This window comes from Hippoglossus hippoglossus, chromosome 15 (genome assembly GCF_009819705.1).
Source record: "Hippoglossus hippoglossus isolate fHipHip1 chromosome 15, fHipHip1.pri, whole genome shotgun sequence".
Taxonomy (NCBI): Eukaryota; Metazoa; Chordata; class Actinopteri; order Pleuronectiformes; family Pleuronectidae; genus Hippoglossus; species Hippoglossus hippoglossus.
Genome location: NC_047165.1, coordinates 20,700,461 through 20,728,070, shown reverse-complemented (window position 1 = coordinate 20,728,070; position 27,610 = coordinate 20,700,461). Strand labels below are relative to the sequence as shown.

The 27,610-nt window shown below is 40.9% G+C and overlaps 2 protein-coding genes across 2 annotated transcripts; one reads left to right on the top strand and one right to left on the bottom strand.

Annotated features, from left to right (window-relative positions):
- Positions 1–1,338: 1,338 nt before the first annotated feature.
- On the bottom strand, positions 1,339–14,389 carry LOC117775405 (L-threo-3-hydroxyaspartate ammonia-lyase). Its single transcript, XM_034608513.1, has 11 exons — positions 14,232–14,389; positions 10,071–10,398; positions 7,510–7,626; positions 6,168–6,409; positions 5,348–5,513; positions 4,167–4,266; positions 3,959–4,034; positions 3,603–3,728; positions 3,135–3,302; positions 2,986–3,043; positions 1,339–1,872 (listed from the first exon to the last, which is right to left on the bottom strand). The coding sequence occupies exons 1-11, from the start codon at positions 14,345–14,347 to the stop codon at positions 1,774–1,776; spliced, it is 1,596 nt and encodes a 531-aa protein (XP_034464404.1). The 5' UTR covers positions 14,348–14,389; the 3' UTR covers positions 1,339–1,773.
- Positions 14,390–19,315: 4,926 nt separating this feature from the next.
- Positions 19,316–25,496, top strand: LOC117775325 (placenta-specific protein 9-like). Its single transcript, XM_034608375.1, has 3 exons — positions 19,316–19,578; positions 24,684–24,775; positions 25,195–25,496. Exons 1-3 carry the CDS (start codon positions 19,416–19,418, stop codon positions 25,336–25,338), a joined length of 399 nt encoding a protein of 132 aa, XP_034464266.1. The 5' UTR covers positions 19,316–19,415; the 3' UTR covers positions 25,339–25,496.
- Positions 25,497–27,610: the final 2,114 nt, after the last annotated feature.

The following is a 27,610-nucleotide window of genomic DNA, read 5'->3' as shown; positions in this document are numbered from 1 at the left end:
TTTTGCTTTAAAAGTTGCAGCCGCAATTAATTGTGGGGCAGCACTTTCTCCTTTCCTTTCATGCAGCATGTGTCTGCTTCCACTGCTAAAGGAGATAAGTTAGGAAGCACTGAAGCTCCTTTCCTCATCATTTAGAGAATTCAAACAGTTCTTTTTATGGCGGCCGCTGAAATTCCTCCAAGTCATTTCACTCAGTTAAGAACCTTCCTGATCCAAATGGACTATTCGAAGGCACCATATGAACTGCAGCTGCTAGTTAGTAAATGTTCCCCTGGTAAAGACACATGACTCTGAGGAGCAGGAAGTCTTTGTAGTGGTAGCTCAGGCCAACAGGAGCTGGCTAATGCTAACACAACTAAAACTACTCTCTCCTCACTTTGATGCAGCGTAATAATCAACTAAGGAGTAAGCTAGTTATCTGTCTGGCCCATAGCCTGTCTATAAAGATGGACAACATGAATGCTCCCCTGAAGTGAAGCCAAAGTGTCTCAATCACCACCTGGTGGTTGACTGCAGTATAGATCATAAATCCTGCCTTCTCCATGTTAGTTGATGGGACATGGACCAAACCAAAAAGTCAAAATACACTAAGGAAGTTTTCTCAAAGATGTTTTTTATAATTTTCTTTTTAGTACTAATTACACTGATGTATGTTCAAGTTTATTGTTCCAGAAAGTTTGATTTTAATTGGTTATTTGATGATATAAAAACAGGATGATACATCATGATTGATAGCTGAGGCTGACTCACGATTGGTCGAGAGCGTGTAGCGTTTGTATCTGGGATATTTTGGCTTCATTTCTTGACAGTGGGAGGAAGTGGAGAAATGTTGTCCATCTTTATATACAGTTTATGGTTTCATTATCCGAGCACAACACTGTACGTGTGTGAATTTCATGGCAATTCAGCTAATTGCCTTTGAAATGTTTCAGCAAGAGTGAATGTGAAGTGATTATTCTCTCTTCATCACTACAATAACCCCTGTTAAATGACACAATCATATTTAGATCCATGGTTCCACTTCCAGCAGATGGCTACGATGTACGTGTGTCACACACACACGTACAGTGTGACGTTGTCTGACTGAGGCTGAGGCCATAGCATGGGGTCACGATGTCCTCTGCTTATGAACTTAAGAGCATTAGCCCTTCTTAAACAGCCCAGTCTAGAGCTGTCTCCAGCCATTAATCAGGGATTGATAGTATAGAAATGGCGTATACTCTCACATCCTGTGTCTCACGGTAGATTCTCTGTACTGATGCTACCCAAAAAAGTCCAGGTTTTCCCTTTGCTTTCACCCCCCCATCACCAAAGAATCACAGCGGGTTGTGGAGTTTGTCTAGTTTTATTTATCATTAACATGTTTACTTGGATTGACACTATATACCACGTCAAGACAGTATAAATAAATATGTACAACAGTTTAAAAAGAATATGGGTTTGGAAAATAGATTTTTTTTGATGCTGCTCTTTTAGGGAGTGTTATCAGCCTGCATCATCAGTGCATGATTTATACTCATGATTAATGTTGAGAGCTTTATTCTAGTCACACGGTGCAGAAAGCACAAAGCAGCAGCAGTAATAATAAAAGCAGGATGGATAATATTCGCTATAATCTCAAGGCTTCTTGTATTAGGTTTGCTGATCAGCCATTTTCTTATTGTTTTATTTAACACAGTTCAACAATGACGGTAGTGTTTGTTACGGGATGTGTTTGCAAGTGATCTTATGTCATGTCCTTTTCTATCACGAATATAGTTTGTGATGTTGTGATCACCGGTCCAGCCAGCATATAGAAGGGTAGCGCTCAGTCAGCATCTTACGCAGCTGAGCGCTCTGTGTCTTATCCCTGGTCTCCACCACACACTCCACCTGTGAACACACACACACACACACACAGTTAGCTCTCTGATGTCACTCACACACACCAGAAGTAGGGCAGCGAGAGTGTTGCCAGGTAATTACGCAGCACTTCTCACCTTCTGACACCGCTGGTGAATAAAGCCAATTTGTCAGTGTGGACGGCCGAGGTAACAACGCAGAGCCACAAGATAATGAGACAATTCTATTTGTTTCCAATGCAATTTAATGGTTCCATGAAGGTAAGTCAAGGCCATTCTAGTATCCACAGAGAAAACTGGGTTCATGAATTAATAAATCTAGTTTATTTGCATCAGAATGAATCTGTCTCCACTTTTGTTTCAAGGGAGATAAGATTCTAGAGCGAAATTGAACTTTACAACTAAATTTAATTCTTTAAAGGGAAGAATTCGTTTTTGTTCAGACGAAATTACTTAAATGTTTGGGTTGATGAACACATCACCCTACATAAAACTTATGCTACCTTTATTAATGTTTAATAAATAATGTTTACTGATTTCCAGAGAACAATTCCTGGATCTTGATGAAAATGAGTGTCTGACATTTGGTGCAGCTTGATTGAATTTAAGGGGACTATTGGGCCTTGGTGGAGGAATGAGCTCTACTGAGTGACATTGTAATTGATAAATTGATTTAAGATAATTCTTTATTAGTCCCACAACAGGGACATTTGTTGTGTTACAGCAGCAGACAGGATAGTAAAAAGTAATAAGTGAACATGCAATATAAAGAAAATATAGAAAAAGCAAATGATTGCACATAGAAAGATACATTCCACAATCTGGCAACATAATCCATGAAGTATTAGTAAATTAAAAAAAAAATAGTGTTTGATTATTATCAAACCTTAAGTTTTAAGGGTGCCTTATTAAAAGGTGTTAGGAATATTTCTTGTTATGTAAGCAAGGTTCTTGCAAATGCATATTATACGAGAGCAGCTTTAAAAAACAACATTATTTAAATTTATTTGCATTTTAGCTCACTAACAGTGTGGCTGTAGCCTCAGGATTTCAAAGCCCAGAGTTCCATGGTAATGAAGGAAATGTAGGTGAGGGAACTGGAGTGGAGGAGGAAGAATAATGAGGGGAGAGATTAGTCGCCTACCTTTGCATTGAAGAGATCGGACTTGTCACCGTGTCTCCGATGGCAGACGTCCAACAACCTGAGGGAGCATCAAGGGACATCAAACGTACAGGTTGGAATTATGCAGCAACAGAACCAAAGATCTGTGAATGGACGGGTGTTGACTCTACCTGACATCTGCTCTGGACAGGACGTCCAGAAGCTTGGCCATGTCTCCCGGCCACTCGCCCAGCTGCACTGAGAACTTACTGACCCGCTCGTCCAGCACCAGGGCTCGGTCCACACACTGCCTCACCAGCTCCAGCTCCATGTTGGCACTGCTCACCACCACAGCCACCCTGCAGCACAAACACAGAGGAGGGGGAGTCATCCTTTATCTGCAGCTCTGCTGAAATCACTGTTCTGGCGAAATGACACCTTCACAGGAAAGAAGGAAAATGTCTTTGCTCTCATAGTGAGAGATACTAAAAATGATACACAGGGTTTTTACATCATTTCAAAAAGATCTGTGTAATGAACAAAAGACAACTTAGGTCAGTAAATATGAACAGGAGAGCTTATCTAATGTTGGCCTCGGTCCTCTTAGTATTATAACATTATATTAATATTATACACTAATATGAACTAGTCTGCCCTACTTTTTTCCTTTAAGTTCTGGCAGTTGTCCGGCCAAGATGGCAGCCAGTCCCATGGCTCCCTCAGTGTCCACAGTGGAGCGTTCAAACTCCTGGAACCGCAGCATCGCCACCAGAGAGTCCTCCTCACTGTGAGTCAGAGGGCGAAGGAAGAAGAAAAGGTCGACCTTGACAAATAAGTTACATTACATCTCATGAAGAAATGTCAGTCCAGAGTCAATTTATGTCCAAAAATACTGCTGTAAATACTTCAACAGGCAAAAGGTTGAGATGGATCATAGCAGAAAATCATAAATCACACAGTGAATCTCTTCTACACAAATTCTGTCAAGGGTAAACATGTTGTGATGAAGCGTTACCTGACAGTGATGACTTTATTTACCAGTTTCTTTGCCATGTGGAAGGTGTTTTCACCGAGCGAACGCTCCACGAGATCTGTGGACACACAGAAGATCAACATGTAAGTTCAGTTACTGCAGGAGGGAAACTAAGAGGCTTCCAACAGGAACACTGTGCAGATAATGATCACTGTTCACATGATACAACACATCTTTGTTCTGGTCTCACCTCCGTAGAGCTTCTTGTTGGGATAGCTGTGCATGTCCTTGACTGGACTGTCTGTTTTCAGAGATTGTAACAGCAGAGGGAAACCTTCTGGTTCAATTCCCTGTGGAGGGAGGATACAGCTGGTTTTACACTAGAGCTATATACATGACAGATATATATATATATATACATACATACATACACATACATACATACTATATACATACAAATGTTTAACAGATATATAGTGTTTACCATGTTCTCCTTCATTTAATGGTATTACCAGATTCAGCAGGGCCTGATGGGACACTCACTAGATTTGTCCTGAACTGACTGAAACTCTATCTCAGGCCTTTATTTGCTAGACTTCAAAATGTCCAGTCTCATTATGTTCATCAGATTCAAGACATTAAATGTGAAATATTTACCTCCAGTAAGGAGGTCATCTTTTCATTATCTGCATGTTTGATCTTTAGCAGGATCGTTTAAAAACTGCCAGACAGATTACCATGAAACCTGGTGGAAGGATCCAGTGTGGGTCCACTTTCTTTTACATTGGGAGATAGGACGTTTTTTCAACCTTATCCTTGATTTCTTGGAGAATAATTCATGAATCGTGACGAAGAAAATCAGGCATGTTTATGGGACTGATACTTATGAGTGTCATTTAATTTGGATTCACCTTGTCGTGCAGGTATTTGATGTACTCTGACCACTGTTATTACATGTTCCTTATTTTAATATCAACATTAATACATGTCAAACAGTTGTATGATCACTCCAATGACAACATGCTCATCTATGAGAACTGGTCACTACAATCATCTTCTATGTTGCATTATCCCGACTACTGGATTCAACTTCACAGTGAATTTGATTGTCTTATTGTGCACAGATATTTTAAGAGGGCTGTCCTGTTCCTCTGGTGTAAATAATAACAGGTGTGGGTAGAAAGTGGAACATGGAATAATGCATTTATCCATCAAAGCATCATCAAAAAGCACTTGGATCATCAGAGAGATGTAGGTGCAGGTAGAAATCTCATCTTTGCAATAAGAAATGAGGTTTAATGAGATGTGACCTCATTTAATACACAAAACCGATGTGAGACAGAGGCAACAACTAGGTAGGCCTAGTGAAACAGTGATGTGTTTATAAATTCTGCTTCCGTAAATCTCTCAAATCAAACTGCATCAACTTACTATGACAAGAATTTGTGAGTTGAGATGTTTGATGGCGGCGGCGGTGCCGGCCAGCAGACCGTACTGTCCAGCTGCAGGAACAATCACCGCGTCCAGTTTGGGCACTTGTTCATAGATTTCCATGCCCACAGTTCCCAGTCCTGCCAGGTACGCTGCACTTTCATCTCTGCACGTCAGAAAGAGGGAGAACGAGAGGAAGAACTGATGAGATGAGAAATGCAGAGCTGATGATCGGCACAACAAAGGATTCCTACATTTTACTTTCTCATAAATACAGTCTCCATTTCTCTCCGCTGTGATCAGACATCAAACGTTACTTCCACAATCTCCCCACTCAACATTTTCACATGTGATTACAGGAAAAGCACAAGAGTGATTACATGGACACGGTGTTAACCCACTTACGAGGCTGGGAAAAGATTTCATGTCAATAGTTACTTCTGAGCTGTTTTCTGCCCAGACAAGTCAACATGTCTCCCATGAAAGAGGAGGATCTGAAATATGTCACATTAAGGTTGCATGATGCAGGTGAAAAGTAGATTATAAAAGCTATAGTGAAATTAAACGTAATGTACAAAGATTTGTTCCAGTTTATTCTGGTTGTGCTCAATTATGCACCGGCCTATAATTCACCCACAGCCCACTGTGCCACTGTCATGCACCAACCCTGAACAACATGTCAGCAAGTTGTAAATAAACTTTTGATCTGATTCCATTCAAAACAGAGAGATATAAATGTGAGACTATGAATTTTAAACCATTATCAGTGTTGCTGTTAGTGCAGCAGTTTTTACAGATACTTCATATTAGTGGGACTTACTCTTCCATATAGAGGTATCTGTTCTCTTTGGCCAGATGGCTGGCGTGGTTCTGGGAGTCGTGGCCCGTGCTGCCGTAGGAGATGACCATGGCGCCGTAGTCTCTGTAGAGCCTGAGGCGAGGTGAGGAGCAGCACGACGGCATGATGACGAACACCGGGATCTTCAGCTCCACTGCATGGTGAGCCACGGCCATGGAGAAGTTACAGTCAGTGGCCACGATCACACCCTTCCTCTGCTGCTCCTGCACGGACATCAACACAGACTTGATAGAGTCTTACAAGTATGTATGCATGGCTAAATATGAATAACTCCATCCACCCATCCATCATTCTTACCACTTCTCCTTTGAGGGTCACAGGGGGAGCTGGAGTACATAACTTTATACAAACTAAAATATATTTGTTCTTATATTTTTCCTTCCAAAGTATAAAAATATACATCGTTCTCCACACATCACAGATTTCCTCCACAGTACCACAATATGATGCATTGAGCCTGGAAGAATTTCTTTAACTTCATTATCATGGCTCATTTTTTACCTCAAATGAGCCAAATGAGACTTTCCAACACCATCAATAACTGCTTATAGATAACGAATCACAAGTGAATTCATAACAGCAACATAACTCATTTATTTCAAGTTGTGAGAGCGTTTGTCTTGAGCCAATATTGTCATAGAGTTTCTCAAAACTTCTCCTATAATCCCTGAAGCTTCCTGTCACAAAGAAGATCTCCACATGGCTTTACTGAAGAGGACACAAGCTGTGAGCAGGAGTCATTTTCTTCTTCTGTGCTCAGTCCATCACAACTTGACCTCGACAGCAACTGAGACTAACCATCCATCGATTATCTGTACCACTTTCCTCAGAGGGTTTTCGGGGCAATCTGAAGCAACTCTAATTTAAAACAAATATTATTATATATTATTAAATAAATAAAATAATTATCTCAACATATTTTGCAATCTGTGCAGTTAAATGAACTCAAACAACATCTCATTTAAACAACTTGTCTCATTTGTCTGAGAGAAATTACACTTACTTCCTCGTGCACATACAGAACTGTACAGTGTACACATTCCCACGCTCCTTGTGCATTAAAGCTCCACTCAGCAGTGGTACGTCTGCACGAACACACAGAGAGTAGATCACACTAGCTGTGACCTGACCGAGGGGGATCATCATCTGACACAGAGACACACACACAGACACACACACACACACACACACACACACACACACACACACACACACACACACACACACACACACACACACACACACACACACACACACACACACACACACACACACACACACACACACACACACACACACTTGCCTGAGTGAGGGAGTTGAGCAGGTAGAGCACTCCTCTCTCCTTCACAGAGCCTGTGTAGTGCAGGTGCTCCTTCTTCAGGTAGATCTCCATCCCGTACTGTTTGGACAGTCTGGAGTACTGTACACACAAAGAAGCAGCATTCTTAGAGCAGTGTTTGATCTAAGGAGTGAATTCTACTGCACCGTGGGTTCATCCCAGAGAGCATATACGGATGTGGGCCACCTCAGGCCATGATGCAGCACTTCTGGCCTTCTTGTGGCAAGTCTGGACATAATGGATGCAAGTGGCCTACTTGTAAAATAAGAAATGAGGCCCCAATATCCCATAACAAATGTGGGCCTTTCTGGTTTAGAGTGGCCTGTATGTGGTAAATGGTGAATATGGCATTAATATCCAAAACAAATTCGGGCCACATTTTGGCACCTTTGGATGACATGACTTGTGGACCAGATCTGGCAAACAGGATCGGAGCGCCCAAGTGTCATTCCATGCAGTATGTGGGCCAGATGAGGGGCTTTTGGGATGTGGGCCACATCTGGACAAAAACAACTAACCCTGTTATCTACCCTGTTCATTACCTCCCCCAAGAAGATTGTGTTTCCCCCTTGTCAGTTTGTTTTTCAGCAGGAATATGTGAAAAACACTTGGTGCAAGAACGGGATATGGGTCTAGAAAGTCCCCATTAAATTCTGGTGTAGGTCTGGATAAAGGGTCACTTCTGATCACTTCTTTAACATTGTGAGATAGTGTTTTTGGTTTGTTTCTTTGTTTTGCATGGTCACCTGGCAATAATTCCTGGATCTTGATGAATTATGACATGTTTAGGGTATTGATATCAATAAATGTGTCTGGTGCAGCTTGATTGAATTATGGGGACCCCTTGGTGTAGGAATGTTCTCTAGTTTCATATAACAATTTACATTTTCTGTGGAAATTTACTTATCTAATTATTCTCCATGTAAACTCAAATACAATATAAACGGATGTAAATTGAGGAAACTTGCTATCGAGCTGTGTTCTCACTATGTCATTTTAGAGAAGAACATGAGTAAAAAGCAAACATGCAAAGTAATAATGAACATCACTGTCATTAGAAACATACAAAAGTGCATAAATGTGGAATGAGTAAATAAATACAGTTATAGAGATTTAAACAGAATAAAAAAAGATCAATATATGTTAAGACTCTCTCTCTCTCTCTCTCACACAGTGTGAGGGTGGGTTGTCTTCAAGGTCAAACAAACTATTAAACAGCCACACAACCCGTCACAATGTGATTCAGACGAGTAAACCTGGTTAAATTATATTAAACCCGAAGGCTGTTATTCCCCCGAGCTCACAAGGCCATTTTCAAAGCTGCTCACAGCCGTGACACAGTACAAACGAATGAAATCTAGCTACAGTGCCACCAGGTTATTTTACACAAAGGGTCTGGTGGTAGCTGTTCTCATAGCTGCTGTAGCTGGAATTAATATTTTTCAAAAGCAAACTCTGGTGAGACCTTTTTTGTCAAGAACTTGTCTTCAAAATGTTTAAAACGGACTCTTGCAGTCAACGTGGGTCATTTACCCTGAGGTAATATAATACTCATGACAAAAACACAGCTCATATTAAAAAACTAATCAAAATAAATGCAGCCCAAGTCTGACTGAAACTGAAACAAAGTTCTAGATCAAATAACCTTTTCAGGATGTGAGAAAAAGCTCTATATCACCCGACTGTGTGTCTCTTTCAGCCGGGTTGGACTGAACTGAACCAAAGGTTTTTCCAAATAGTTGTGTTTTTTTAATCACCTTTTTTTTGTTAGTAACTAAAATATTTACGTTGTTGATGGTTAAATGATCATTGAATAAGTCTATAGGCTGGAACATAAACAGGAGCTCTGAACATCAGGTTGTTAGTCGCCTCTGTTACTGAGGCCCCTCCCCTGGCTGCTCAGGTTGGTCAGACAGCAGCTCCACAAAGAGTCCCACACTCAACCACTTTGAGAATTGTGGAGGCCAACGTTCTCCTGGCAACCTTTTTATTCAAAAAAGGCTGCTCCTTCCTCCTCTTGCTCTGGTTTTTACTCTGATAAACATGTTCAACTGTGAGACCATGAACAGACAGACGTGTGTCTTGTCAAATCATGTCGTCAGCGGACTTCACCACAGGTGGACTCCGGTCAAGGTGTAGAAACATGTCAAAGAGGATCAAGAGCAATGGGAGGTATGTGAGCTACATTTAAAGAGTTGTGGCAATGGATCTAAATACTTGCAGTATGTCGATGTGACACTTAAGTTTTGACTTCTCTGTAAACTGACACCACAGACTGGAAAAACTAAGGAAAGTGAGGCTTATCGTTTCCTGTTTGCTTTAATAACATCCATAAATCAAAATAACCTAGCTTTTGTTGTCCATTTTCCATTTGACAAATACAGATTCTTTATTATCATTTAAATTAAATCAAATTCGAATTACGTTTACTATAAATTTATGTAGGAATATGTAACAGAGGCCACCCACTTCTTTCTTTTCCACCAAATGACTGTATATTTTCTGGTCATGCTATGCTAGCGTACCGTGCAGGGCGTCTTCTGGATCCCTGACTGGATCTTGAACGCGGCCGCACTGATGTCCTCAAAGCGGAGGTAATGGACGGGAGGTCTGGGGACGACGCGGAACTCGCTGACTCTTCTGGTTTTTGGTGGCTCCTGGAGTTTGATCTCAGGAGCCCCCACCTCCTTGGTGTAATTGACCTTCACATCCCCATTGAAAAGCTCCTCCTCACCAAAGTCCTTCAGCCGCTCTGGTTCAATGAGGGTGAGTCTGCGGCTTGCGGTGCCATTACTGACGGGGCCACATTTGTGAGAGGCACCGGGATGACTGGGGCCCAGACGCAGCTCCTCTCTGGGTGATAAAGGGAAAGACAAATGTTTAATTTTCCCCTGACTAGACATTTTAGATTAGAATAGAAGGGAGGTAAATGATTACTTTTCTAGCCTAACGCTTTTACAAACTAGACATCTTGAATCCTGGGAAACTGTTCTCACAATAAGATCTGGGAACTCAGAGTTCACACGACTCATTTTAAAACATGATGTCTTTATTTTCAATGCAAAAATCAACTTCCAAGTACTTGGTACTTTCCTTATATCATGAATCCACAATGATGAACTACATGTGTGGTTTTGTAGAACCTAAACGTATGTTTTTGTTTCAAGCTAATGCATGCTAAATAAAATGTTTTTAACTGTATTCTGCAGTTGTGTGTTTATGGTCACGTTGGGAAGCTCCAGTATCTAAGATGTGATTTTCAGTTTACCAATCAAGAAGATATAAACAAACATGGATGGTGTGAAAATGATAGAAATACCTTCTTGAACAGTGCTCAGGTCATTGTTCTAAATGCCGTATATGCACAACTTTTCAAATTAGTTATTATAGTCAGTAATTGTTTTTAACCACAAGTTTTCTACAACAAACTCATATAACAACAAGCATTATATCCCAGTAAGAAGACATAAAGTGGTAATATGTGCTATGTTGAATTACCAATTTATAACTGGTTTACTGTTGATATTTACAACCTAATGGAAGGAACAGTCGTTGAAAGCTAAAAATTCCACAATGAAAAAGTTAGACTAGATATTGCTTAACCAGGTGTGTGTGTGTGTGTGTGTGTGTGTGTGTGTGTGCATAAAGACACACGGTTCACTAGAAATGACTGCAGCTTTAGTAGAATGTATAAGAAAAACTTCAGTAATCCCCAGTGTTTCTACACAGAGAGCATATGAGTATTTTAGTTCAAAACATTAATATTAATAACATTCACAGAGAGAGAAACATCGGAACACAAGCAGATCTGAGTAGAGAGACGGGGGGAGACTCCACTTAACTCAACTCAAAAAAGTTTATCTAGGTCAGTTAACAAATAATAGTTTTTAATAAAATCTTCATTTTGAATAAATGTTTGACACATATTATGTTATATTTTCATCATTTTATTTCCCCCTGGCTTATGAACCAATTATCTCTCCCTCATTTTAGTTGCTATTCGTTCAACTTCCATTTTTTCTTTCACCAAAATTACAATTAAGTTGTTTCAAACTGAAGTTAACAATTCTATCAATTTAGCTTTTTAAATTCAAGTTTAACACAATTATTTAAATTTGTGTGTTACCCATTGAAGTATTTTTTAAGTTATTCTAACAATTCCAACTTATTTATATGGATATGATCCAGACTTTGAAGATGTCTTCACGCAGCCTCTGCCACACAGCCCATCAGTTGTGTAATCAATGTAGAAATATACAATGTTGGAGTTTCTAGGAACCATAATCTGCAATCCAAACACACACATACACACGTTTTTTAATGATTCACTAATTTACAAATTTAATTATGCTCTGAAACTACATTTCAGAACTCACTGTTAGAACCACCAGCCTCTTGTCTTTCTACAGTTTAAAAAAATCTAGATATATTTCCAGAACTGGGCAAAATGTAATTAAACTGACCTCGACCCTGGTGGTACATGCACGTGCCCACACACCACCCCAATCCTTCACATAAGATGAATTGATTCACCTTTCATGTCAACCCAGCTTCCACTCACTGTGACAGATTACATCTATTAGTCAATTTATGATTCATTGGGTCGTTCAGCTTCTCTTTTCCAGGGACACAAGCGTTAAAAAGTGGTAACGTAGGCCCAAAGCCAGGACAGGGTGATTTATAACCACTCTGTAAATGGACATTGTATAAAATGAAGCAGAATAATTCATTTAAAAAAGGTTCAATTTCTTCCTGAATCTACAGAATCAACTTTCATTTCTCAAATGACTTTGCTCAAAACCAGATTAAACATAAGATTCCTTTCTTCTGTCTTTTGGTTGTTTCTCTAACCACGTAGTTGAACAAAAGGCCTCTACGCAGTAGAAATATAATAATAGGATTACACCCATTGGAGATTAACCTTGTCACTTAGCCACTAAAGCAGATCACAAATGGTTAACAGCTAAGTTTGAAACTTTGAATAAGGTTGTTGGTGGAGCCAGGCCAGTTGTATTTGGATCCACAGTGTAAGTAAAAAGTTGCAGCTGACAGACGTGCAGCAGTCCACATGGAGCTGAGCAACCTTTTGACAGAGGATAGTAAAATAAAGAAGAAGTCGGGGAGGAAAGTGCTGCAGTGAGCCTATGGGATGCTAAAATAAGATGAAAAGGCCACCAGGTGGAGCAGCTTTCTCAAACAACCTCGGAATTCTCCTCAGTGCTGCTGGAGCTCCACACAGAACATCCCAGTCTATTTATACAACAATGATCTGCCATAAACATCGCCATAACCTTTCACCTCATCCCCTGGGTCCATTAATGCCCTCTGGCCCACTTGTCCGTCTCTCTCAGTCCATTATTCAGCCACAGAATGTGCTCTTAACACGACTGTGAGTAGAAAAGCCCAAGGCTGCACCTGTGATTTGGGTGCGTGGTTCAAAAGCAGTTGAAAAACAAGATCAAAGAGGTAAAAGAGCAACATGACAGCGAGTGAACGAAGCATCAAAAAGAGGAGACAAAGAGCTGAGACAGTAAAAATAGGCTCTTATAATTTAAAATGGTATAACAGAACGACAAGTAAGGACATGCAAAAAAGCAAAGGAGACGTTTCAGCCCACCAAGCTTTCATCATTGCACCATCTCAGCGTCTTTTAAAGACTAAATGCCCGAACCGGCTGCTTGTGCCGCTTCCTTTTCCAACTGAATCAATGTTCATTTGGGAAAAGAAATTGCCCCCTAGCACTGTGTGACCCCGATTGTTGGTGTTGCATCACTGTAAGTGCTATTCTGTTTCACTCTGTCATTCAGGTTTTATCCGGTTTGTTTTAGCCTTTTCAGATACCATAAGTAGCGCCTGAAGGGTTTGGATACGAAGAGCAAAGACCCTGAAAATTGACTTTCTTTCATTTGTCTGTTGTGATCGAAGATGTTGCCCAAAATTGTTGTGATGTGTTGAATCCCAATAATCATGTTGTTCCATGCAGACAAACAGAGCAAGTACTCACAACCTCTGTTTGACCCTGGATGTGATGTCATTTTAATTTCGCACTAAGCAGAGGTACAGTGTCGTACTAAAATTACTCTTCAACACTTTATCCCTTTATTACAACAATAACTTTTGATTTCTCTGGGTCTTTCTCTAAATCTGTCATAATTACCCGGGAACAAAGAGGACAACATGGTAGAGGACCAGGTGAAGGAGCAAGTCTTCCAGGGCATGGAACAAGATTATTTCTCCTCTGAGAGAAGTTCTAATAAAACAAACCAAGGAGGAGGAGGAACTACAAAGATGGGGAGATAGAAGATGGAGGAGGCACTTCCTGCTGGGGACCTAGATGGAGTAAGAGAGGTTTGGGGGAAAACCGTTTCGGGAGAAAGACGATTGCCAAAAGGAATTCATATAATTGATGACCACAGCAGCCACATTTGGACAAGTGGTTGGTTTTGTTGATTTCCTTTTGCTGTAAAGGTGAGAAATATGTGGCAGATGAAGAAACTGAAGATTTGAGGGTGTGGTTACTTCGGGTACAGGCTGTAAACAAAGTAGACGAAGAGGAGAAATGGAAGTAATGGATGACAAAGGGACTGAAGTTAGACCTACCTCCAAACGCAGGGCAGAAAGTAAATCTTTGACTACAGGGTTGATCTGGGTAGGGAGAGGTTAGAGTGCATGTTGTGATTTCCCACCTCTGCCAGAAGGGGTCATTCTCCTCGCTGTCTGTAATTGCAGGTCTAGGTGAGTACAACCTCTCAAGTCGCTCGCTCAAGTACCTCGAGTAGAAAAATTGGGCAGCAAAGTTCATCCTGGTCGATGAACTGTCCTCTTACAGTCCAACAAGTCTCTGTCTGTGAATCCCTCTCCTGTTCCAGCCGGTGTGGTGTGTCCAGCAGGACACTGTCCAGTGTTTCTCCCACGGTATAACGTCCCCTGACCCAGCTTCCTCCCTCTTTCCCTGCCCAAGAGCTATTTAAGAAGGGATTACCCAGGGACACATGCACCGTGGCTCTTGAGCATCTCTCCTGTGGCCTGTCCCCACCCAGGGCTCTATTCCTGGGCCCAGACTGGGATTACTTCCCCTTTCAGTGACGTAGTGCTAATCAGACGGTCTAAGGAGATAGATGTAGACTTAGGGTTTATCTAGGGAGCAGTGATCTGGAGGCTCAACCACATTGAGGAAACGACTGAAGATGGAGGATCAGAAATTAGGGATTGTGGGGGTGAGCAGAGTTGAGAGGTCAGAGGAGGTTTGAACATCCCCAGAACAGATTTCTGGGTCACTGAAATCTATGAAAAAATGTTGTTTCTTGCTCACCTATCTCAGATGTCAGTGCTTGCATGTGTATATAAACTGAAGCAGGGTGTTGCTGTAAAAGTGCAAGGCTACCCTAGATGACTATAACACAATCTGTATATAATGATACTGTACAGAGGGACAGGCTGCCAGACAGACTTCATGGAAAGTCGAGAAGAGGTAAATTGGCTCCTGTCAGCACTCAGCCGCTCGTCCAGATGCTATTCAGCTGTGATTGGATGTCCAACGTGTCCCACAAATCTGACCTGAGGAGCGACAGTGATGGCAGTGTTCACTGGACAGGATGTCATGAGTGTGTCCCAACTCTGCCCATGAGAGGAATGTGTATAATCATAGATAATCCTTTAAGCAGACATGGCTAGAACAGTACTGCAGGTAAATCTGGGTGTAATGAACGGAGTGTTGATAGGTGGAGTTAACTGCCTCATCACAGAGCTGCGAGTCGAGTAAAGTGTCAGTCACACAGTCATGTTCAGAGGTGACTTTAATCTTTAGTTGTGATTGTGCTATCTTATTAAAGCTGCTTTCAGACATACACTTAACTTTGAATGTTTTCCTGAAATTTCAAGAGGGGCTTTACGTGAGAACTGTCCAAGACAGTTGCCCCCTGGTAAAATGTCACAGCGAACGAGTGGGAATGTTGACAATGACAATGAATTTTCTTCCATGGCTCTGTCCGGTCCACTGACTGACGTCTATGATGATGAGCAGAAATCGACAACGTCCAACAATCTTTGTCACATTCTGAATATTAAGCCCACAAGCACACGCCTGTCATAGTGTAGTTGGCCGTGTGTGCGGAGGTGAGAAAAAAAAAGCAGATTTGAACTTTTTCTCTCAAGTTCTATTTTTTGATTATTCACACAACCACTTGCGTCACTGTGTTTGTACCAGAGTGTGAGTGCAGCACCATGAATCCCTTCAAGCAGAGACTGTATGAAAATGTGGGACATTATTTCCATTTGTACAGTTCTTCTACAACAGTCGACTGTACGCAGCATCACATTTCAATGTGGCCCTTTCATCAGTATTTATCCCGTTGCATCACCTCCGTGAAAGTTAGAGATATGTAAATGATCAGCCGTGTCGGGCAGTAACACATTGACATGTATAAGTAGTGTGATTTTTCTTTTTGCAATAATGAGTAGTAATGGATTGAGTTTTGAAATACAGAAACTATTTTCTTCAACAGTTAAATCCAGGTAAAAGAGAACATTATTCCACTCTGTATCAACACTGCATTAGAGAGGGCCAGTGTTTAATCACTGTGTTTGCATTAGTGCATTCATCTGAAGTCACAGAGGGTTTGCAGTGTCATCACTTTGTTGGATGTTACTCAAAAGGAGAAAACTACAGAGTCCTGGTCACTTCAGTTCTGTCTTCACTCAACAAACTCCACTTGTAAAAGTCCACATTCAAACAATTACAGAAAACAAACCAGAAATGCAAAGGAGCTAACTCTAAAAAAATAGATAAGACAAAACCAGCAAAACCAACACACAAGAAAATAAAAGGGACGTTAAAGAGACAATCTGACAGAGTAGAGTGTCGAGCACAGAGACTTTATACACAAAGGAGGCAGCGATAAGTGAACTCAGGTGTGACACATTAGGGAACAATCACAGGAGAGGGCAAAGCAGACAGGAAGTCTCATGCTCTGAATGAGAAACACAGGAAAGTACAAAATAAAACAAGTTTGAAGTAATGAAGTAAAATTAGGTAATAAACTGAAAGTACAAATACGTGATACTGAGGCCAAAGTCCATGAACTCAACAATGAGTCCAACAAATGATCTTCAGAGATAAATCAGAAAGTCCACAAAAAGTTCCAAAGTCTCAAAGGGTCATGAAGAGGGCAGAATCAACTAGAACATAAATAAGAGTGACACTTTTTACAAAAAAGAGGGGGGGAAAGCATGTTTACCGATAGACCCCCCCCTCCCCCCTACAGTTGCCGGACTTTGCCTGACTTTTATTTATTTACACTGCAGGAGAATGTCTCTTCTAAATAATTTCTGAATGGCCTGAACAGCCCCAAACAATGGGAATGTAGTACAAGCAACTGATTCTGAGAGTAAGGAAGTTAAACCTGCACCTGAACATAACAAGAAGACAACAAATATTAGAAAATTGGATAATATGGATCAAATGTTACTTTGTTTTTTTAGAGATGAATTGAGTCCAGCCAGATAGATGAGGTTTTATTTAGAGATGTAACAAAAGTCAAGACCATGGAAATAAAACTCAAAACAACGTTGAAAAGCTAAAACATCGAACCTCATACTTTACAAATAAAATAAAGAGTACATGTGATGTGTGTGTGGCTGATTCTACCAGGTAAACATCATATTGACTGAATATATGGAGCCGTCCTTTCAGTGAAGCTGCTGATAGTTTGTGTAAGTACAGCAAATCTACAATAGGATTAGGACACAAGAGAAACCAGAGGTCAACTAATGCTTGTCTTAAAAGAAGAGGGAGGAGCTTTGTTTCTTTTGATGGAAACACACACACACACACACACACACACACACACACACACACACACACACACACACACACACACACACACACACACACACACACACACACAAATTACATTCAGCTCCTTAAAAGTGACAGGAAGTCAGTGTATGGCCGACAGCAGACAGGTCCAGAGCTGAGCTGCCTCCTGGCAACAACAAGGTTCAGGTTGAAACCAGGGGGCCGGGGGACGAGGGTCTCCCTCATCTGTCCATGCTTGTGAGGACATTTGGTTGGTACAGGCAGACACTGCACTGAAGGAAAGCAGCAGGCTCACAGACAGCAGAGAGACGACAACTGGACAGGAATAGACGTGGGGGTGAGAAGGTGACCCTGCCTCGAGCAGTCTGTCACACCACACACCAGCGTGACGCCATGATCCTTTGGCTCTGTGGACGTGGAGACGCTCTGGGCTTCAGCATGTGTTTGCGCACAAGACTTGAACCATGAACATGAAGGGTCATAGGATGAACTCACACACTTTTACAAAATTATATCACTCTCTCAAGGTGCCCTAAGGAGATTCCTCAGACTGATTTATATGCTGTTGTAATTTGTGTGGTACATTTCTGTGTGATTAAGTTTGAACCCTCCATATGATTAAGGGACAGAGAAACAGTAATGTAGAGTACAAAAAATAAGATGTTAAAGAGTATAATTAATCATAATAATAGTCATTATAAAAACAGTTTCCAATTTAAAGAGTTAAACAAAATGTTATTTTATGGAGTTAATTATGGAAAATGTATGTTATGCTACAGTATGCATTTTATGTAACATTAATACCCATTAATATCCCAGTTTTTTAATCTAGCATAATGCTTACTTGATATTTTTACTTACAATTCCCTTTTTATTGCTCTGCATTATTATAAACTATCTATCATTTAAAAACATATATGTTGATGTATAAAATCTCTGCAGTAATAACAAGTAAAACAATTTGTTTATATATATAAATATTTCATAAAACAAATGTCACAGTGAAATAGCAGTCAGCATTTTGAGGTGTTTTTTTCCATACAATGTTACGAAAATGAGTGAAAATGTCATTGAATCTTCTGAATCTGTCACAGAAAAGAACGATTTTCTCTTATTTCTTTCTTTAGTGTGAGGTTTAGCGAATCAAATTCATTCTGACAGGATGATAATTTATTATTCTTTATCTATCTCATGTCTCCTAAACTCTCTTTAGCCTCGTTTTTTTTACATCTCATTTCTCCATTGATCCTGTCTTTCACTTTTCCTCTACTTTTCTGCTGCTTAACCTGTAGATCTGCTTAAGAGGCCAGACGAGCGAGCAGAGCACGAGGCTGAAAGACGGTCTGGCTTAATGCAGATGACCATGTTTACTGCGTAACTGTCTTGGCTGTCTGAGAGAGAGAGAGAGAGAGAGAGAGAGAGAGAGAGAGAGAGAGAGAGAGAGAGAGAGAGAGAGAGAGAGAATAACAGGAACCAATCAATATGATTATAAAGGGCATTCTCTGCTGCTGAATTGATTTTGATTTGTCAGACTTCCTGCTGAAAAGAAACACCGTCTGATTTTCCCCCGAAAATAAGCTCGGCTGCCTCCAGACCTTTTTATTATTCTCCTGACTTGATAGAAAAACACACTCCACAACAAACAAGAGCTTGTCTGCGTCAGTCCGACCTGAAATAAGTTTTCTTTGATGCAACACAGCCTTTTTTTCCTGCTTTTTTGTAAGCCCTAAGTTGGTGAGTGGAAAACAGTGTACTACTTAAGGATCTTATCAGTAAAAAAGGGACGAGGCTCCTTATTTCATGTTTTCTCTCTACAACACAAAGCTTGATAAGCGCAAACCTTCTTAAAAAGTCTGTCTGCAGCTACTCTGAGATCGGAGTCCCCTCCCCAGTACGTCCCTCCCTCCCCTTCCCAGATACTCAGCTTTTCGTCCTGCATCTAATGTTTTCATTAGGAAACTGGGCGCAACCAAGGGAAGGAGGGAAAGGAGCAGAGAGCGAGAGAGTGAACACAGGAAGAACACAGGGAGATTTGTGGAGGAGAAGAAATCGTATGGTTTTCCGAGATTCAGGGCTCTCCTCCTTCTTTTTACGTCTCTCACACACTCATCAGTCTCTGTCGTCAGCTGCTCGCCAGGTCTCCGTCCTCAACATGATCCAGTCCCCCACCTCCTCCATTGGACTCCTCCTCCTCCTGATTGGCTACGCTGCGGCAGGTAAGGGAGATGACTCGGGTCTGGACGAGTGAGGGTAGAGTGTAGGGGTCAGAGGTCAGAAGGCCGGGGGACACACAGCTGAGCGGATCAGTGTGTTGATTTACTAGAAGAGATGATTTAACCATCGGTGAGGTGAAAATATATTTACATGTCTGTTTTACACAGTATGTCTTAGTTGCGTGGCACAATAGATATTTCATGGGTGCACCCACACACACACACACACGCACGCACGCACGCACGCATGCACGCACGCACGCACATACACACACACACACACACACACACACACACACACACACACACACACACACACACACACACACACAGACTCATGTAGGTCTGTGTGTGTTCAGGGTTTTGCCAGCACATCTGTTACTAATTTAACTGCAGCTCTGGCAACACTTAATCTAATACACTGTCAGCAGAGTTTCAAACAGTCCCTCTTCTCCTCATCTATTATGATCATCTGCTCCGCGGCTCTGAGGACAGAGAGCTTTGTTTACCAGCGTTACTACTATCTGGTGGAAATTCACAAAAATGTGCGTCAATCCTCCAGAGTCAGATCTGTGAGTGACGGCCTCAAGTGTGATTTACACTGACTTCATACTGCAAGAATGACCAACCACAGGAAGTACGCAAGCACACACACACACACACACACACACACACACACACACACACACACACACACACACACACACACACACACACACACACAAACATAACTAAGCAACTACGCAAGCAGAAAAAGTATTTTTGCCTCATTTCATTTTATTTGCAGCAGTTTAATTCTGGATTCAATGCTACAGTTTGTAAATGTAATGTATTTTATGCCACATCAATATTCCCAATTTTTTTTTTAATTACTGTTTTATTGCGTTGCAAATATTTATATTTTCTATAACAATTGTGGTCATCTTTGTAGTAATATAACAAGTAAATGTAGTTTATTTATATATAAATATAACTCTACTGATACAAATTAAAAGATACTCAGTTTGAGTATATTGAAAGGTTATGACTCTAAAAGCAAATTATGAATCAAAAAATGGACTTGAATGGAAGGACAACAAATAAGGAAGAAAAGGGAAATAAAATATCAGTTATAAAACCCAGTAAACAGGTTTAAATGCACCTAAACTTGAAATGTTTGCTTGTGCCATGTACCAGAGTGATAGACGAAGAGGATCAGAAGCTGTTGAGGTGTCAGGTGAAATGTAAAAGGTAAAATGAGTTGATGTGTCAGCTGAAGGTAAAAAGAGCTGAACTGTGAGTGACAGAAGCTTTAAAATCGCTCAGAGCAGTCAGTCAGCGTCTGAAGCATTTCAAATTAATGTTAAAGTTGAAGCCCTGGAGAAAGCTGAAGTGTGTGTTCACCTAATGCAAGTGAACTAAATGCAGATGAACTGTCAGTCGATGCAGTTGATGTGTCAGGACTCATGCACATATTGCATATGGAGGTTTTTGGTATGGTGTCACACAGATCTTGATGCAGAGTTTGATTATTAATTGACCATGTACCCTTAATGTTTTCTAAAGCTGAGCAATAACAGCAAAAATAATAGTCTTCATCGACATTTGTCTTTCAAGTTTAAAGATGCAGATTTTTGCAATTGAAGCTGACTTGAAGAAACCAGACAGTTCATTGAGCTTTTAAATTGAAAATGACTCCTCACCTTGGATGTGATGTGCTGCACATGAGCAGTATTACCTCCACACGTTATGTTTTGGTCTGTGTTTGTCTGTTTGTTTCTAAGCAAGATTACGCAAAAACTACCATGATTGCCATGAAACTCAGTGGAAGGATGTGGTATGAGTCAGGAAAAAGCCCATTCAATTTTGATACAGATACACATGGATCCAGTAAATTATTTTTAAACATTCCACATTAATTCATGGATGCTGATGATGAAAATTAATATCAGGCATGTTTAGGGGAGTGATATTTATGAGAGAGTGTGCAATTTGCTGCAGATCCAATGAATATATCCATATCTAGTGAGTTTAAATGTAGTTTCATAAGGTGACTGTTGGGCCTTGCTGGAGGTACGAGCTCTCCTGAGTGCTTCTATCAATATATTTTGAACCTTTGTTGTATTGCTACAGATTAGTTTGCATGAATAGACGTTGTGAACTGTGTCCTAAACGTCTCAACTCTTCACTCGACTGAACCACGCCTCTCCTGTAGAGAGCCACATAATCATGGGTCAATAAACTGCGCGCACACACTCACACATACACACACAAACACACACAAACACTCACATGCACGTTTCTCTATAGTTGAGAGGACACTCATTGGCATAATGCATTCACTAGCCCCTTAACCTAACCTTAACCATCACAACTAAATGCCTAACTCTAACCTAAACCTAAACCTAATTCTAACCCTACCCCTAAATCTAACCCTAACACCAAGTGTTAACCCTCAAACAGCCCATTCAAAATGTCCTCACAATGATAGTAATGCACCAAAATTGGCCCTTACAACTATAGATAGACATTCGCACACACACAAACACACACAGGGGCCGGGGAATTAGATAATCATATCTATGTTTGCTTTCCCTGTGGTGTGTTTTGCCTGTTGAGTGCAGAGTGGGGGGGGGGGGGGGGGTTGGGGGGGGGGTTTTTTACGATTTGTCAATCACCTGGAACAGTTCTGACAGCGAAAATAAATTCTTCATGTGAGCCAAACACAGACCCAAATGTTTTGTCACTGTCAGGAAACACCCAGTGGAGATCATATAACATGTCAGCCCCACAGGTAGCATCTACTGCATCAGCCATGTTCTTCACATCTGTAGTTTATTACATACAACAGACATGTCTTTATTTTCTATCATAACAGCTCAGTTAGACTCACAGGGAGAGGCGTTCACCGACATCAGCATGTAACCATCTGTTGCACAGTTTCTCCTCCTGAAGTCCTGAAGAGCAGGCCGTGCTGTGTACGTGCGCTGATCACACACACGCACACCAACACTTAAGATGGAAGCCCAGCTGTGGTGTTTCTGAGGGTTTAAGAGGCAGTTTTATGCTGATCTGGAAACCAGCAGCACGTTCTGTTACAGCCGAAGACTGATGCTGTTGTTGTGAGATGCAACAATGAGGAAAACATCATTCCCATGACTTAAAAATCCAGGAAGGAAATGTCTCATGTGTTTTGCAGGCTTCTGATAATTCATGTGCTGCTGTCACACCAAAGCAGGTGAGCTCTGCCAGGTCTTCATCTGCATGAGTGATTTCAACTATAAAAAGAAAAGAATGAAGAGGCCTCGATCAGTGAGGACACACCGGGGCAGACATCTGCTCCCTGAGCAAACCTGATGATGTTACAGTGCCCTTCTCATTCATCTGTCGTCTGTTCTTGGCCTGTATCCTGCATGTTCTGCAGCTGGCACCCCTCCAGCCTGTGTAATGGAGCTTGGAAAGTGTTTCCATGGGATATCATTGTGAAATCGAGGCAGCCTGATGCTCAGGCACGGCCGCACATGTGAGGACAGTGTGCAGAATGAGATATGGGAATCATTTGTGGCCGCTTCTGCTGTTTACTGCTCAAGGAACAAATGGGTCTGAGGTGGACGTAATGAATCATAAAGGTGGATAATGTTTGAGGCAGACGTTTAAAAAACGTGAAAATAAACAAGGATTGTAAATATCCAATAATAAAATCAAGCAATTTTTATCTCTATCCTTTTTTTATTTTTAGTTCATGTCCGATGTGAGTATGATGAAGTTAAACTACTGAATTTAAACAAACCTCAGTCTGTGTTTACTTGACAGCAGACTGAATACCTGCTGTGTTTTGCTCTAAAATCATTATTTCCATGAGCTTGCCCATGTGTAGCTCCACTTTCCAACAGGAAGAGGAAAACACCCTGGAGAGGACAAGCTGAGTAATACAGAGGTATGAGATGGGAGGAGGAGCTTTAAACAGAAATCTTTAAAGTTGATCTTTGTCATTGTGCTCGAACACAAATCTGAGGAAAACCAAAGGAAGCAGTTTGAGGTTAGGTTTTCTTAAAGCTTCAAGGTGCAGATCCTCAAGTGTTTTTGCAAAGATTGAACTCCTGGTTCGGTACTTGTATATTTTAGTTTTGTATATTTCTTTTCCAGTAGAAAAGGTGAGAGCACCTCTTTGTTCGGTCATTGGCAGGCAGCCACGGAGTGAGAGGAATGATGCAGACAGAACCCGCTCTGCAGAGAGCCTGAACATCAGTAATGCTCAGTAACTACACCCCCCAATAACAAGACTCCAAATGTTTAATCTAAATAACAGCGACAGCAGCGCCGGCAGCGTTTGTTAAATGAATGAGAAGTCTGCTCATTTATAAAGTTCAAATGCCATCAATGGGAGCTTGGTCTCTGAGGAGGTGATGGAAAAAGGGAAGTTGTGTGGGAGAAAGCGAGCCTCGAAATGTCTCGGCTTCAAAGAGACACAGATAATTGGAAACATAACTGTGTGTGTGTGTGTGTGTGGGGGGGGGGGCTCAAACAATGCATGTGCTGCTCTCCATCCGGCTCCACATCACTGAGGCAGATCACTCCCCTGCTATTGCAAGAAGATTATTGCCTCATTTAAGAAAAATACAACTCATTTAAATGATTGTTTGAGTTGGAAACAATGAAGAAAAAAAGTATTATTTTTTTTAACTATTATTTCTCCTGTTTAAAGCAAAAGTTTTCAGTTTAGGAATCGGCATTGTAGTCTTTCTGCTGAGAAGATCGATGCCACATGAGCTGTGGCTCAGGAGGGACAGTGAGTCCTCCAGAAGGTCGGCGGTTCAATCCCCGTCTCGCCCGTTCTGCGTGGCCAAGTGTCCTTGTGCAAGTCACTGAACCCAAAAACACCCCTGACAGCTGCGGTAACAATGTATGAGTGATGTGTGTGAATGTGTGAACAAAACTGTAGAGTAAAGCACTTTGAGTGGTCATCACGTCTAGAAAAAAACATTAAATAAATCCAGATCATTGACCATTTACATGTGTATCTGTCATGTCAGATGCATTATTTGTCTTAACTGTTTTGTTCTTTTTATAGCTGACGTCATGTTGTTCTCTACCTCCTACTCAAATGTATGCATTGATTCTGTTTTCAGGTCCCGAGCCTGACCTGCGGCCTCGAGCTTTCCGTACAAGTGCCTGTCAGGAGCACACGAACCTTCACAACCGGCTGGATGTAGTGGAGAAGGTGCTGTTTCCGAAAACGTCTCATTTAGCCCTTAGCAGTTTGAAACCATGTGGTTGGGGATGTTTTGTATTTAAACCCCCCTAGGTGTTAAATTCATTATTAGCTTTTTTCCTTATATGAAGCAGCTCAGCATTTACCTTCAAGGACTAAACAAAACCAACCTCGAGTTTCACTTATTGTGCGTCTGATTTCTCAACTATTTCCAAATTTCTGGTTGAGTTACTCAACGTCTCCACATTCATCTCATCTGACAAACCCCAGTCTCACGCTGACCTCACCTTATACTAGCTGTTTTGGGCAACTGTAATATTCATATGAATAAGTGATTGTATTATTTATGAGCGTTGATTCTATTATTCATACTACAACTTATTAATGTATTATTCACATCAACTTCACAAATCTTGTGTCTCCTGTAGAAAGTGGAGGACACCGTGGAGAAGTTGGAGGTTGAGCTTGCTGCTCTTCTGGACACTATTGAAGCACCAAAGTGGCGCCCCCTGTTGGACACTGCAGGACAGACAACAGTGGACATCCTGGAAGAACCATTGCAGAGGGGCTAGGCCAAAACTAACCACACATCCATGGGGGAGGGACTTAACAAGGCTCTTGATTCGGACTTTGAAGGATTTCATCTGTTTCCATGACATAATGCAACTCTTTTTATACATTGTGTGGATACATATACTGTATCTGTATATAAAAAATACTTTTTTATCTTAAACGAGGAGGCAGTTCTTTACAAAGCCGATTCTGCATTATTCATTCTCACTAATGCTTTGACAGCTCATCTCTTTTCCAGTCTAAGGTCCAGTCACAGACTCTAACCTGCTGCAGTCAATAGTGGCAGAGCTGATGTTTACAATTCCATTCAAAGAGATAAGTTCACTTTGGACATCGCTGCACAGTCAACTCCCTCTACTGTTTCATTAGTAAACTGTACCTTTAAAGGGATAGTTCACTTAAACGTGGAAAATTCACTCATTATCCACTCACCACTGTGCCGATAGAGGCGTGGGTGAAGTGTTTGAGTCCACAAAACACTTTAGTAGTCTCTCTCGGGGGGTAAACAGCGTTGCAGCTAAATCCAATACAATTGAAGTAACGGGTTTCTGTTTATTTTTTTACGTTTGAAGAATCGGTCACCAGTTACTTCAATTGTATTGGATTTGGCTGCAACGCTGTTTATCCCTTAAACTCCAAAAGTGTTTTGTGGACTTGAACACTAACCCACCCCTCCATCTGCATAGTGGTGAGTAGATAATGAGTGCATTTTCAATTTTTGGGTGAACTATCCCTTTAATGCTGTAAACGACAGAATAAATACAAAAAAATACACAGATGTAAAATTACTGGAAGGAGTTTTATTTCGTTATCAAAGCAGTTAAAGCAGCATGTTTTAAACACAGAGCATTTTCAGTTGGTACAGTAACAAGGCTTTCACTGACTCCCTGTGAAAAGAAAATCCTACAGCACAAGAACATTATGCAAAATAGGATCACAAGGAGGAAAAGAGAAGCATAAATCACGTTTTCTTCTGGATTTGTTTTCTCACCAGGGCACTGAGTTTCAAACTGTATCCACAGAGATAAAGACATCTACAGTATGGTACGCCTTGAGAGCATCAATCATAGGAGACATGCTGCTGCTGGTCAAACACTAGCACAATGCCTTTTTTTTTAAACACCTAACAGCATCCAGAACATTAACACACAAAGAAACATGTCAGTAGGGTTTGCAAGCACGGCCCAATTAGGAATGATCACTGATATCAAGGAACAAATGTCAAAACCGTAGATTAGTATTGTAACTTAGAGAAAAGCTACACTTAAATTAACCGTCAAAGTCAGTTTTTAATCCATTTACAAATGACGAACATATAATTGCACATCCATTTCAGGCCTGTGCCAACTCTGATGATGTGTTTTCTCATTTAAAGAGTCTTAGAAATGATTGAACTTTCTTTTCCACGAATGGAGACATTCAGTGATTTTAATAATGCAGCAAATTCTGTGTCGGGGTGAAGAGAAAACCTGCCCCAGTTCCAATTTCTTCTTTCTGCACAAACAATAACGCAACACTTAACCCACAACAGATCATCACACAGAGCTGCTGACCTCAACGTACTCATACAGCGAGGGTACGAGCCTGTATGCTTGAACAGAGCATCACGACAACCTACAGGATGCCAAAGGTACTGCATATCATCTAAAAATATCATGCCGTCCATATAACACTGGGATTACACGTTTTTTTACAGTTTAAAGTTCACAAAACTCACTGTCCAGGAACAGTGACGCAGGCCAGTTACACTCTGATTTGGACTGTGTTGATAATGCGGTGAGTATCAAGGTAAGCTATTACCAAAAGCTTGTGCATGCACGAATCAGCCAGTAAAGGCTCAAGCTCAAGACTTTGGCAGGAACAGGCTTATACTGTAAAGGTACATGCAAAAATAAAGCACAGGGCTTGTTAGTATTAAATTCATCATATATTTTGCCAAACTTGGAGGACGCCACTTTTAAATCCCTTTAAAGAAGCTTCTTAATCTAATCATAATGTATAGTGTTTGTAGAAATAGTTCTACATTTTGGGAAGTACACTTATTTGCCTTCTTTGTGAGGGTGAGATGAGAAGATCGCTACCGCTAATGCTAGCCAGCTGATCTGCAAGCATGTTTATTGTTAGCTGAATATCACAGCACGGCCATAAATTACTTGGTAGTAATAACTGGTATAGTGAAGGGATCAATGAAGGGATCAATCATTTTAAATTTTACAAAAATATCGTAACACAGAGTTCTTGTTAAACTGTCTCAACCTGGAGTCTTTTGCC